The sequence below is a fragment of the Ostrea edulis genome, chromosome 9 (genome assembly GCF_947568905.1).
Source record: "Ostrea edulis chromosome 9, xbOstEdul1.1, whole genome shotgun sequence".
Classification (NCBI taxonomy): domain Eukaryota; kingdom Metazoa; phylum Mollusca; class Bivalvia; order Ostreida; family Ostreidae; genus Ostrea; species Ostrea edulis.
In genome coordinates this window covers 37,364,058-37,376,170 of record NC_079172.1, presented here as the reverse complement: position 1 = coordinate 37,376,170, position 12,113 = coordinate 37,364,058, and the positions used below count along the sequence as shown (strand labels likewise).

Genomic DNA, 12,113 nt, shown 5'->3' with positions numbered 1-12,113 from the left:
CATTATTGTCAGTCCTGTTGCCAGCCTTGATATGCCAATACCTGTCCACCTACAATCACTTATCCTGATAATATCCATTCTGTATCTATTCATCAGGGCCTCCATGGCCGAGTGGTTAGAACATAGCGCTCAAAATCACACAGCCTCTCACCTCTGGTTGGTGTGAGTTTGAATCCTGCTCGCGCCAGTTAGTGGGAAAGTTTCCCAGTTTACTTTCGGAAGGTTGGTGGTCTCTTCCCAGGTACATTGTATATGGGTTCTCTCTTCCACCAATAAAAATTGGGCACCACCAGATAACTGAAAAATTGTTGAGTGTGGCAGAAAACAGCAAAACAAGCAAACAATCTCATTTGCAACTTGCACTGCTACCCCTGCACCAGAAGTTGTACTACGTACGTTCCATGTTCCCCACCTTGTGCATCCTTTGAGGGCTACCATTGATCGGGTCGGGCACTAGGCTTCTTGATGGCTTTGGCCCAACGTCGATATGCTGCTGTCTCCATTCACAGTCTCTCTCCCGACAGTGGTTATCCCAGTATGATTCGAATTTCTAGTCTCGATATAGCTGCTTCAATATTATATATAAAACTATAATAATGGCCTATGATTTTTTTTTTTTTTATAAAAAAATCCCTATTTTCTGAAATTATGCACCATAATTACAGAAAGTTAATTAAGTCATATGGTCTTGACATATGTCAGATTATTTCCTTTTGGTGAGTCGAGGTCAAGAAGCTTTGATGACGCATTTAAATTAAACGATCATTGATATCAGAATTATGATATCTGCACTCTGAATGGCTGGATTTTGCATACATAAACTTGAATATTCATGGAAATACAGGTATTGAAAAGTTGGAGATGTTAATGAATAGCAAACAATCATCAAAAATTCCACTCGTCTTTCTCAAGTACATTAAGATAACTATCCTGAACTTTAAAAGCCAGAGAAGACAATGATTATAATCATTTAAAATAAAGGAATTTTGAAATTAGAAAAAATGATCAATCTTATAACTCCTCTAAGCAATACAAAATAGAGAGTTGGGTAAACACGGATCCCTGGATATAATAGAGGTGGGATCAGGTGCCTAGGGGGAGTAAGCATCCCCTGTCGACTGGTCATACCCACCGCGAGCCTTACATGTATATCTTGATCAGGTGTCTTTCTTCACTTCAAACAGTTTGGCTCAAAAGACATTACCAATAGCATGGAATGCCTTGACAAAAGTATGTTGACTTCCTGCTCTTTGTACATAATAGGATTACTTCATTATTGTTCTCTTTTGATTCACCAACAGCCAAAACTCAATAAAATCTGATTCATTGATTCAACAACAGCCAAAAATCAATAAATAATATCTGATTCACTGACAGCCACAAATCAATAAATAATATCTAATTCATTGATTTAAAAACAGTCAAAAATCAATAAATAATATCTAATTCATTGATTCAACAAAAGCCAAAAATCAATAAATAATATCTGATTGAATTTCAATGATTCAATAACAGCCAAATATCAATGAATAATATCTTATTCACTGACAGTCACAAATCAATAAATAATTTATCTGATTCATGTGAACTTCACCACATTCCATTGCTTTAATCATAGTTACAATATATACAGTACTTTGTACCAATTTGGTGGAAAATTACCCAATGGTTTTAAAAAAGTAGCAAATGGATGATGATGATGACAGACAGAGGATGGAGAATTTTTGATCAGAAAATGAGAATTTCTACAATCTGCACAGAGAGGAAAATACCTATGTTTCCATTATTCCCCATTGGTGTGTTTTTTAAGTAATCTGAGAATTTATCCCACGAGCCTTCAGCACATTCATTTTTAATTCTTTCTCTGGTGAGGGAACCATTCTTAAAGCTGAGAGAAAAAAGTTCAAATCATTAATAAGAAGTAAAAAATATCAAAGTTCAAGTAATTAATAAAAAGTACAAAAGTTGAAGTAATTAATAAGAAGTACACAAGTTGAAGTCATTAATAAGAAGTACACATGTTCAAGTCATTAATAAGAAGTACAATGTATCAAAGTTCAAGTCATTCACAAGAGTTGTCAGAAGAAACACACATGAAGCTAACTAGGAAGCAAGCCTCTACTTACCATCTTCCTTGGTTCAAAAGATACAGCCAAGATTAAAGTTTTTGAAAAGAAGGTCAAAGTCCAAGGTCACTTGGTCACAGGTATTGATACATATATATTATTACTACAGTAACTTGATCCGAATAGTCGGATCACGTCGAGTTGACAGGCGCGGATCATCAGATCACACGAGACGCGAAGCGTCAAGTTTGATCTGATGATCCGCGCCTGTCAACGAGACGTGATCCAACTCTTCGGATCAAGTTACTGTAGTAATGATAAATTTATTACATACCCCCTTCTGCATTTTAAATCCACATTTCGAAGATAATAAATGTAATCCAAACTATCAAAAACACAGACATACTATGAAATTATGTTTTGTGTACGCAGTTTCCTTTGTGACGCGTTTAATATTTTCCACAAATAACGTTGTGTTGATGCATTGTGACGTCATTGTGATGGCATCAGTTTCAGAGGATACTGATACGGAATCAGAAAACCACAGTGTGGTGATCCGAAAAACCGGATCACACACTGTCAAAAACAGTATCAATGAACGATACATTGATGGGTATATAATAAAATACAAGAGGCCCATGGGCCACATCGCTCACCTGAGTCACCTTAACCCATGTCTGAAGACTTTCCATATATATTTGCATGTAAAACCTTAGTCCCTATTGTGCCCCAAACTACCCCTGGAGGCCATGATTTTTACAAACTTGAATCTGCACTATGTCAGGAAGCTTTCAAGTAAATCTGAGCTCTTCTGGCTCATTGGTTCTTGAGAAGAAGATTTTTAAAGATTTTCCCTTTATATTGCTATGTAAAACTTTGGTCCTCTACTGTGGCCCCATCCTACCCCTGGGGGCCATAATTTGAACAAACTTGAATCTGCACTAGGTCAGGAAGCTTTTATGTAAATGTCACCTCCTCTGGCCCAGTGGTTCTTAAGACGATTTTTAAATATTACATTTTTGCGATTATCTCCCCTTTGAAGGGGACATGGCCCTTCATTTGAACAAACTTGAAAGCCCTTCACCCAAGGATGATGTTGGCCAAGTTTGGTTAAAAATGATCCAGTGGTTCTGGAGAAGAAGATGAAAATGTGAAAAGTTTACAACGATGCCACTGACGCCAACAGACAACGGACAAATTTTGATCAGAAAAGCTCACTTGAGCCTTTGGCTCAGGTGAACTAATAAAAGGCCTGATCACGAGGAACCTATATGTGAAATATCAAAGCGCTGTCCCTCTTGGTTCATAAGATAGAGCAAGGTTGAAATTTTTGAAAAGTAGGTCAAAGTCCAAGGTCATGGTAAACAGTCTTGTTACCATTTACATGTACCACTGAATTGATATTTTGAATTAATATTTACCACTGAATTAACATTTACCAGACTAAGGACATGTATGTATCCGAGTCGATCGGATTCACGAAGATGTGGCCTTCCAACTCTGCAGTTTGTCGAGATAACCAAGAGAATACTGTGTCGCTCGATCCCAGACTGATCTATAATGTATAAAACAGCCAACTGTCAGACTCTGTAAACAATATCCATAACCACTACAGGAAATGTTAAAACAGCCAGCTGTCAGACTCTGTAAACAATATCCATAACCACTACAGGAAATGTTAAAACAGCCAGCTGTCAGACTCTGTAAACAATATCCATAACCACTACAGGAAATGTTAAAATAGCCAACTGTCAGACTCTGTAAATAATATCCATAACCACTACAGAAAATGTTAAAACATCCAGCTGTCAGACTCTGTAAACAACATCCATAACCACTACAGGAAATGTTAAAACAGCCAACTGTCAGACTCTGTAAACAATATCCATAACCACTACAGGAAATTTTAAAACATCTAGCTTTCAGACTCTGTAAACAACATCCATAACCACTACAGGAAATGTTAAAACAGCCAACTGTCAGACTCTGTAAACAATATATATCCATAACCACTACAGGAAATGTTAAAACAGCCAACTGTCAGACTCTGTAAACAATATCCATAACCACTACAGGAAATGTTAAAGCAGCCAACTGTCAGACTCTGTAAACAATATCTATCCATAACCACTACAGGAAATGTTAAAACAGCCAACTGTCAGACTCTGTAAACAATATCCATAACCACTACAGGAAATGTTAAAACAGCCAACTGTCTGACTCTGTAAACAATATCCATAACCACTACAGGAAATGTTAAAACATCCAGCTGTCAGACTCTGTAAACAACATCCATAACCACTACAGGAAATGTTAAAACAGCCAACTGTCAGACTGTGGTGACTAGTTGGTTGAAGTTTTAATTCACAATTTGAAATATAGCTGAACCTAATTAACAAGAATTACATAGATTAATTGACAAGAAAAATGTCCTACACTAATTAAACAAGAAATACAGTCATTATATACACATCAATTATGTTTCGTTTTTTGAGATGAATGTTGCTTTCACAGAGTGTGATCCAATTTTTCAGAAAAAAACACTCTGGTTTTCTGATTCCGTATCAGTATCCCCATAAACTGATGATGTCACAATGCATCAATGCAATGTTGTTTTGTGGAAAATATCAACGTGTTGTTAACAAAACTGCAAACACAAAAAATAAAAATAATTTCAATGTATGTCTGTGTTTTTGATAATTTGGATTACATTTATTATCTTATAAATGTGGATTTAGTATAAAATACATAAGGGGGTATATAATAAATTTGTCATTACTACAGTAACTTGATCTGAAGAGTTGGATCACGTCTCGTTGACAGGTGTGGATCATAAGTTCAAACTCGACGTTTCATGTCTCTTTTGATCTGATGATCCGCGCCTGTCTGCAGACACAGATATAGCGAAATTATAGCTAGAGTGAAGTGAAATTGATTCCCCCGACAAATTCTTTATATATTCCATATAAAAATCTGCGTCTATAACTAACACGGATATAGCGAATTTATGGATATAACGAAGTAAATTCCTATTCCCCTTGAATTATAAATGAAATTAAAAATCACCTTTAGAATTCATAACGATTTTTTTGTCATTTTAAACTGGTAATTTTTAACAATCGCTTTCCATTACCATAAAGGATTTACATTTATTAAGAAATTTCTTTTGTACTTTTTCAAAAGATTTTGTCAATGCAAAACAATACTCACACATACGCTGAGCAAATATATTGTCGGTATTGTTTACTATTCTCGTTAATCAAATTTGAAGATTGATTGCATTTATTATTAAACGTACACTCCTTTATTTGTGTAAATTAATAAAGCAACAAGTAAATGACAACTCTGATAGACTGTTTGTATGAATGCACATAATTTTGTTGAAATTTTTCTTTCGACATGTTCTTGTGTGACTTAATAATCCATCAACACAAATTATCATATATAAATCAGTGTGTATATTTCTTGTGTAAAAATATTTCTTCTTGAAAATATATAGGTTAAATTTCTCTTAGAGACAATACAAACACAAGTATATCGATTGCTGCTTTCTTATACAACTGATATACATGTAGAACAAATCAGTTTTTTAACGAATTCATTATATTTGAATTATGAATTTGCTATAAACGTATTTAGCGAATTATGCTGAGAGCGAATTTTTATGGTGTCCACAAAAATTTGCTATATCACAGTTTTACTGTATTCATAACGTACGTTCTAGAACTACAAAGAACTTATGATATTCTAGATACATGTACTTTCAACCCTTATGTACTATAGCAATAGAACTACAAAGTACTTATGATATTCTAGATACTTTCAGCCCTTATGTACTAGCAATAAAACTACAAAGTACTTATGATATTCTAGATACTCCAAGTACTTAATATATACATACAATAGAACTATAACTTAAAGGTATTCATAATATTCTATATTTTTAAGGTACTTTACACATTAACAATTAGAACTAAGTACATTATGAAATTTTATAAACTTCAGTACTTTACATACACCAATAGAACTAAGTACTTAACCGCTTATGACATTTTGATAAACTTCAGTACTTTACGTATAGCAATAGAACTAAGTACTTAACCACTTATGACATTTTTATAAACATCAGTACTTTACATACAGCAATAGAACTATAAGTACTTAACCGCTTATGACATTTTTATAAACATCAGTACTTTACATACACCAATAGAACTAAGTACTTAACTGCTTATGACATTTTTATAAACTTCAGTACTTTACATACAGCAATAGAACTATAAGTACTTACAATACTCTATATGTGAAGCACTTTATGTACTTACAACAGATACACAAGGTAATCAGGACATGATTTCAGAAGGTCATATATGTTATTTATAAGTACTACACGCAAGATACTGTAAGAAACAAAGGGTACTCACGATAGCATCACCCAGTTTTGGAGCCACACCCGCCAAGGAGGCTGCATGTAGGAAGATAAATAATTAATTACTACACAGCAACATCAAGAGAGAAGACTGCTAGAAACAAGTTCTTTATTTAGTGCGATTATGGTTTAATATTGATGTTTTAAAAGGCAATAGAAAACACAAGAAAATCGGATGAGTTTAAACATGCATTGTTATAAATTGAGATTGCATGGGGAGAGGTGGTGTATAATAGAAAACGAGAATTTGCTTGAATATAATCATGAATTGATTTTTTAGGTGGGGGAGGGGAGGCTAATAGAAAATGAGAATTTGTTTGAGCATAATCGTGAATGGATTTTTTTAGGTAGGGGAGGGGGAGGCTAATAGAAAATGAGAATTTGTTTGAACATATTTCGTGAATGGATTTTCATTGATGGAAGAGAAGAGCATTGAAATTCAACCCAAGTCAATGATTGGAAGAGAAGAGCATTGGAATTCATTCTTAACCTATATTATGTATAATTATCATCATCACTCCTTTCAAAACTATTCATTAATTTCTTTCTTTAACTTTTCTCTGGGTTTTAAACAATAATCTTATACATAGGTACAGTATAATTGCAGTGGAAAAACATTCTCGTGTACATTTCATGCATCATTTGTGGCCATTACAAAACTAAATTATCTATTAAATTTTATTAGAGATGTTTGTTTTTGTTTCAGTGTGGTGTGTAATCTGGGTTTTATATAGAATTACTTATATGCACTAACTTGTGCATCTGTGGTGGCTGCATGCTTGAGTCCAACTGTGTATAGCGCACAAACATTTAATGTTTCTCCCAACTATAAATGTATTTATTAACGTATCTGTAATGTCTGTCTACATATATATGTGTGTCTTACATGTATATCCTTACCCCAGTCATAGCATAAGGAGATTGTGATGCTCTGGGGTGGGATGGGGTGGGGTGGGGGTGTTGTTGGGGGGGGGGGGGGGGCAGCTCCGGGTGGGTGGGGGTGTTGTTGTTTGGGGGGGGGGCATTCTATCTCTGTTCTTCAAATCACAAAGTTCTGCTTTTATTTTGTCTAACCTTACAGATCCTTAGATATGTGAAAAGCATAGCAGTTTCATGAAAGCATTTTTCTGGATTTCCATACCCTTCAAAAGTGTACTGGTATAGGTTCCACTTAATAGACACACACAGGCGTCAAAAGAAAGGGAAACTCAATAGAAGGTGACAGAAGAAAAGGGAGGATGAAAGGTGACAAAATTACATCCTAAAGATAAAAAAGAAAAGAAAAGTCTTTTGCACATACTGCTTGTGGGAGTGACCCCTGTGCAGTGGCCTTTATGCACTAGAGGCTCCTTCTGTAGAACATTAAACATATTTTTCTTTGATGTATAGTTTGTATTGATTCAGTGGTTCACATTTTAAAAATGAGTTTTAGGTAGGGTTATGTGACCCCGTCTACTAGTTTACTGTCAGTCGAGGCCTCAAAACGGAAGCCGTGCAGAGAACACATGAATTTAATCTACGTGGAAGAAAAGAGTGCTGATCATTTTGTCCACAGATTTGAAAAATATAAGATCAATATTTTGAAGAAAAAAAACAATCTTTTTATTTTTCATTGATTTATTAGATGAATTTGAATTATCTTTCAAACAGAAGCAATTGTTGTTTCCATGAGCAAATATTCTTACTTTGTTTACATCCGGTCTTTTTTATGGAAGAAACCGAGAATATTCGAATGTATCTGGAGTTTGTAGTGTTATTAACTTATAAAATATTACGTGCATGTTTTTACTTCGTGAATGCAAGCGTGCATAATTTTCCAAACTGCAACTCGGCCATACGCATCTTTGATGCTTAAAGAGACACTACAGCTCATTTTGTGCAAAAATCATGAAATGACAATTTTCCCAGCGCTTTTTAAATTTTTGTTGCATTGTTGAATGTATGAATTTGCGAAAATAACGTCAAAAATTCTCGTTTTAACGTAAAATTTAATACTTTTTGATGGCCTATACATAAAATATCGAGTCTCCTCCTTTCGGTCTTCAGATGCATGCGCAGACAGTAAACAGTGCAGCATGTCGTCCAGTGAGAAAAAGTGTAGTGGATAGACAGATCCAGAATTTTAACAGATTTTGTGAGAAAAGAGGTAAAAACAAAATGAGATAAAACTCATATGTGAAATAAAATTGACCTTGCAATCAGTATGACTGTTAGAAAACAAAGGGCTAGGAGAAACGATTGTAACTCAGTGGCAGAAATAGGATTTCCGAAGGGGGATGTGAAAGTCAAATATTAGCCAAAGTAATCGGCTTTCTGGGTGCAAAATTTGGATTTTCACTCACAATTTGTGGCGAGAGGAAGGGGGATCCTGCCCCGCCCCCTAAATCTGCTATTGGGAGTAGCCGCGAAGACATGCACTGCTTTAAAAGTAAGTGCTATTTTTATCTGAACATGACACGCATTAGTTGTAAAAACATCAGTCAATTGGAACATGGAAGGGTTTCTGTTAAAATAATGATTTATATAATTACTTATTATAAGGAGCAAGGAATAATCTTATACTTGAAAGGTGAGTGTGGACCCCCTTGAAGGGGAATCTAAATAATTTCCTACACAACACCTTTGCTGTCATTCAAAATCATGTGATGTAAATAAGCATTCAAAAGTCCGAGTCAGCATGAAGAAACCTTTGAATACTTATCATTTCCATTAGTGGAACTCTTCAAATTAAAGGCGCGTAAAGTCCTGCTACCGGGACAACATAATGTAAACACATTACTTAGGCATACATAATATGAATTATGGTATCGAATACATATTATAACCGACTGCAAACCACAACACTGATTAAAATTCTAAAGTCAAATTTAGGAATTGATTATTCTTACAAGAAAACAGACGAACTTATTAAACTATGTGAGGAAGAGAAGCTACTAAATTTGCCAAATCTGACGGATATAAAGTGTCAATCGCAAGAAGAACTGTGAAGGGAAAAACCTATATGCACATCCAACACAAGAACTTTTCTTGTAATTAATGTGATGAATATGTTTTTAAAGTTATTCTGTCAGACTATGAAGACATTCTATTTTATCATACAATTAGGACAGGTTCATATGACATGGACTTTGTAATCGTGCACGTACACCCCCCCCCCCCCCTACCCCGTCAATTTCCATATTTTAGAACAAGTTATATACATGTATATGCCAAACTGCATTTTTTAAAGACGTTTATAACACTAATTAACACACCTAATGCGTTTCCAAACTGCATCTAAGCTAATTTGAAAATTACAAAATATTGATGGACTTGGGTGTCCAGAGAACATCGTTGTTTGGAATTTTTAAAATAGGTGTGGTGGAGTTTTAAAAACATGTAACATCTTTAATAAGATAGTGTTAGAATATTTGAAAAATGCAGTTTGACTAATGGTAATTTTATTTAAAAATACACCATGTATTTTAACTTTTAAAAAGGGGGGGGGGGGGGGGGGGGTGCTATGACCGGTTTATGTCCCAGTAATCTCGCACTTGCTCGCGAGATTTGAGCATTTTCTTACCAATGACGCACAAGAGTCATCAAAGCGCGATAACTCCAACGAGCTGGTAATGAGAAGTATTCCGGACGATCTTCAAAGCGCATTTGAAAGTAAATTGATGAATCCAATTGTTCAAAATTGTCAGTATTGATATGATATTTATCATTTTATCAATACGTGTTTTAAAAAACACTTTATTAAAATGTGGAAAATGAGTTGTAGTGTCTCTTTAATATTTTGAAATTATATAATTTACAGCTCTTTATATTATATTATTAAAAAAAAAAAAAGATGTCTGACTTGTGGACTTGTATATTTATGATTTTATGATTGACTATCACAGGTATATATCTTACATTGCATAGGAAACTTCTAGTGCTAATGTGTGTCAAAAAATTTGAAATTATGTAAATAATTTGTTAAAATGCTTACAATTTACGTGTACATATTTACAGTTCTAGTAGTTTAGAAGATCAGGGGGCATATTGTTTTTGTCCTGTCTGTCATTCTGTAATTCTGTCTGCAACTTTAACCTTGCTAATAACTTTTGAACAGTAAGTGATAGAGCTTTGATATTTCACATGAGTATACCTTATGACAAGACCTTTCCATGGGTATCAACACTTTTACCCTGTGACCTCCACCTTGGAGTTTGACCTACTTTTAAAAAACTTTAACCTTGCCAATAACAGTAAAAGCTAGAGCTTTGATATTTGATATGAGTATTTCCTGTGATAAGACCTTTTTGTGGATATCAACATTTTTGACCATTTGATCTTGACCTTGGAGTTTGACCTACTTTTTGAAAATTTTAACCTTGCTAATAACTTTTGAACAGTAAGTGATAAAGCTTTGATATTTCACACGAATGTTCCTTGTGGCAAGACCTTTCCGTTTGTAGAAAACCTTTTGACCTTGACATTTGACCTACTTTTAAAAAGATTGACATTGGTCATAACTTCTAAATGGTAAATATTAGAGCTTTCATATTGCACTTGAACATTTCTTGTGACAAGATCTTTCTACTGGTACCAAGATATTTGTCTTTGTAACTTTGGCCATCTTCGGAATTGGCCATTATCGGGGGCATTTTGCATTTCACAAACACATCTTGTTTTATACAAGTTTGGAGTGTTTACTTGTCCATCTCATTACAACCTTTTCTGTGATACTGAAAATAGCGATGAAAACCCAGCATTGCAATTTATTTAACCCTGATCAGGCATCAGTCTGTATTATTAACTCAAAATCTCACATTGCAACAGTATTATATTCTTTACAAAATCATAGTTCACTGTTCTATATCGATGTTATTACTATTCAACAGTAATGCTTTTACAATTGTTATTAGTCCAGATACTGGTATATAAATAATATTCTAAAATGCCTGAATTTGCAGCACTTCATGTCATATTGTTTCACTTGAGAAGATAGTTGTCTGGCTTGTGGACTTGTTTATTTATGTTGGACTGTAACATGTAAATATTTTTCATTGCATAGGAAACTTCTAGCCCAAATGTGTGTTAAAAAATTTGAAATTACTATGTTACCAATTTTGTTACAATGTTTACAATTTACATGTTCTTGTTTACAGTTTTAGTAGTTTAGAAAATGTCCTTTACTAAAGAAAGAATTGGAGTGTTTACATATCCACTTGATTTTAACCTTTCATGTGTTATTGACAGGTTGTATTGTGCAATTCCAAATTATGCCATTATCAATTTTATCTTTAACATTTGGTTTCATTATGTTGGTCCATAAAAAATAAGATATTAAACATATACTGTCAACCTATCATATGTTATCTTTCTGTTCTGTTGACATATTAAACTTTGTTCCATACCTTTATCTATATTTCTTTTCATTTACTTTATTATAGCATTCATGCTTTTTCACAAGAGTTCAGCACCTGATTTAGCTACGAATAGCTGAAGAGCTAAGTGCACAAGTTAAAATGGTGACCCTCACTATAAAATACAAACCAAGAATATTGAGGTTTAATAAGGAAGGAACTATCTCGGCGAAATGATAACCAAGAATATCCAGTTCTGGATCATATTGATTAAACAAAACTGGC

General features: G+C 34.2%; 1 protein-coding gene across 3 annotated transcripts in view; it reads right to left on the bottom strand.

Annotated features, from left to right (window-relative positions):
* Window positions 1-12,113, bottom strand: part of LOC130050118 (xylulose kinase-like) — a 45,185-nt gene that overhangs the window by 18,638 nt on the left and 14,434 nt on the right. For all 3 annotated transcript variants that reach the window (XR_008798521.1, XM_056149089.1, XM_056149090.1), the window contains 3 exons: window positions 6,491-6,531; window positions 3,506-3,621; window positions 1,773-1,888 (listed from right to left, as the gene is read on the bottom strand). Coding sequence is in view for 2 of the 3 variants with exons in the window: in XM_056149089.1 (XP_056005064.1) it covers window positions 1,773-1,888; window positions 3,506-3,621; window positions 6,491-6,531 (273 nt within the window). In the remaining variant the exon portion in view is untranslated. The remainder of the gene's footprint in view (window positions 1-1,772; window positions 1,889-3,505; window positions 3,622-6,490; window positions 6,532-12,113) is intronic.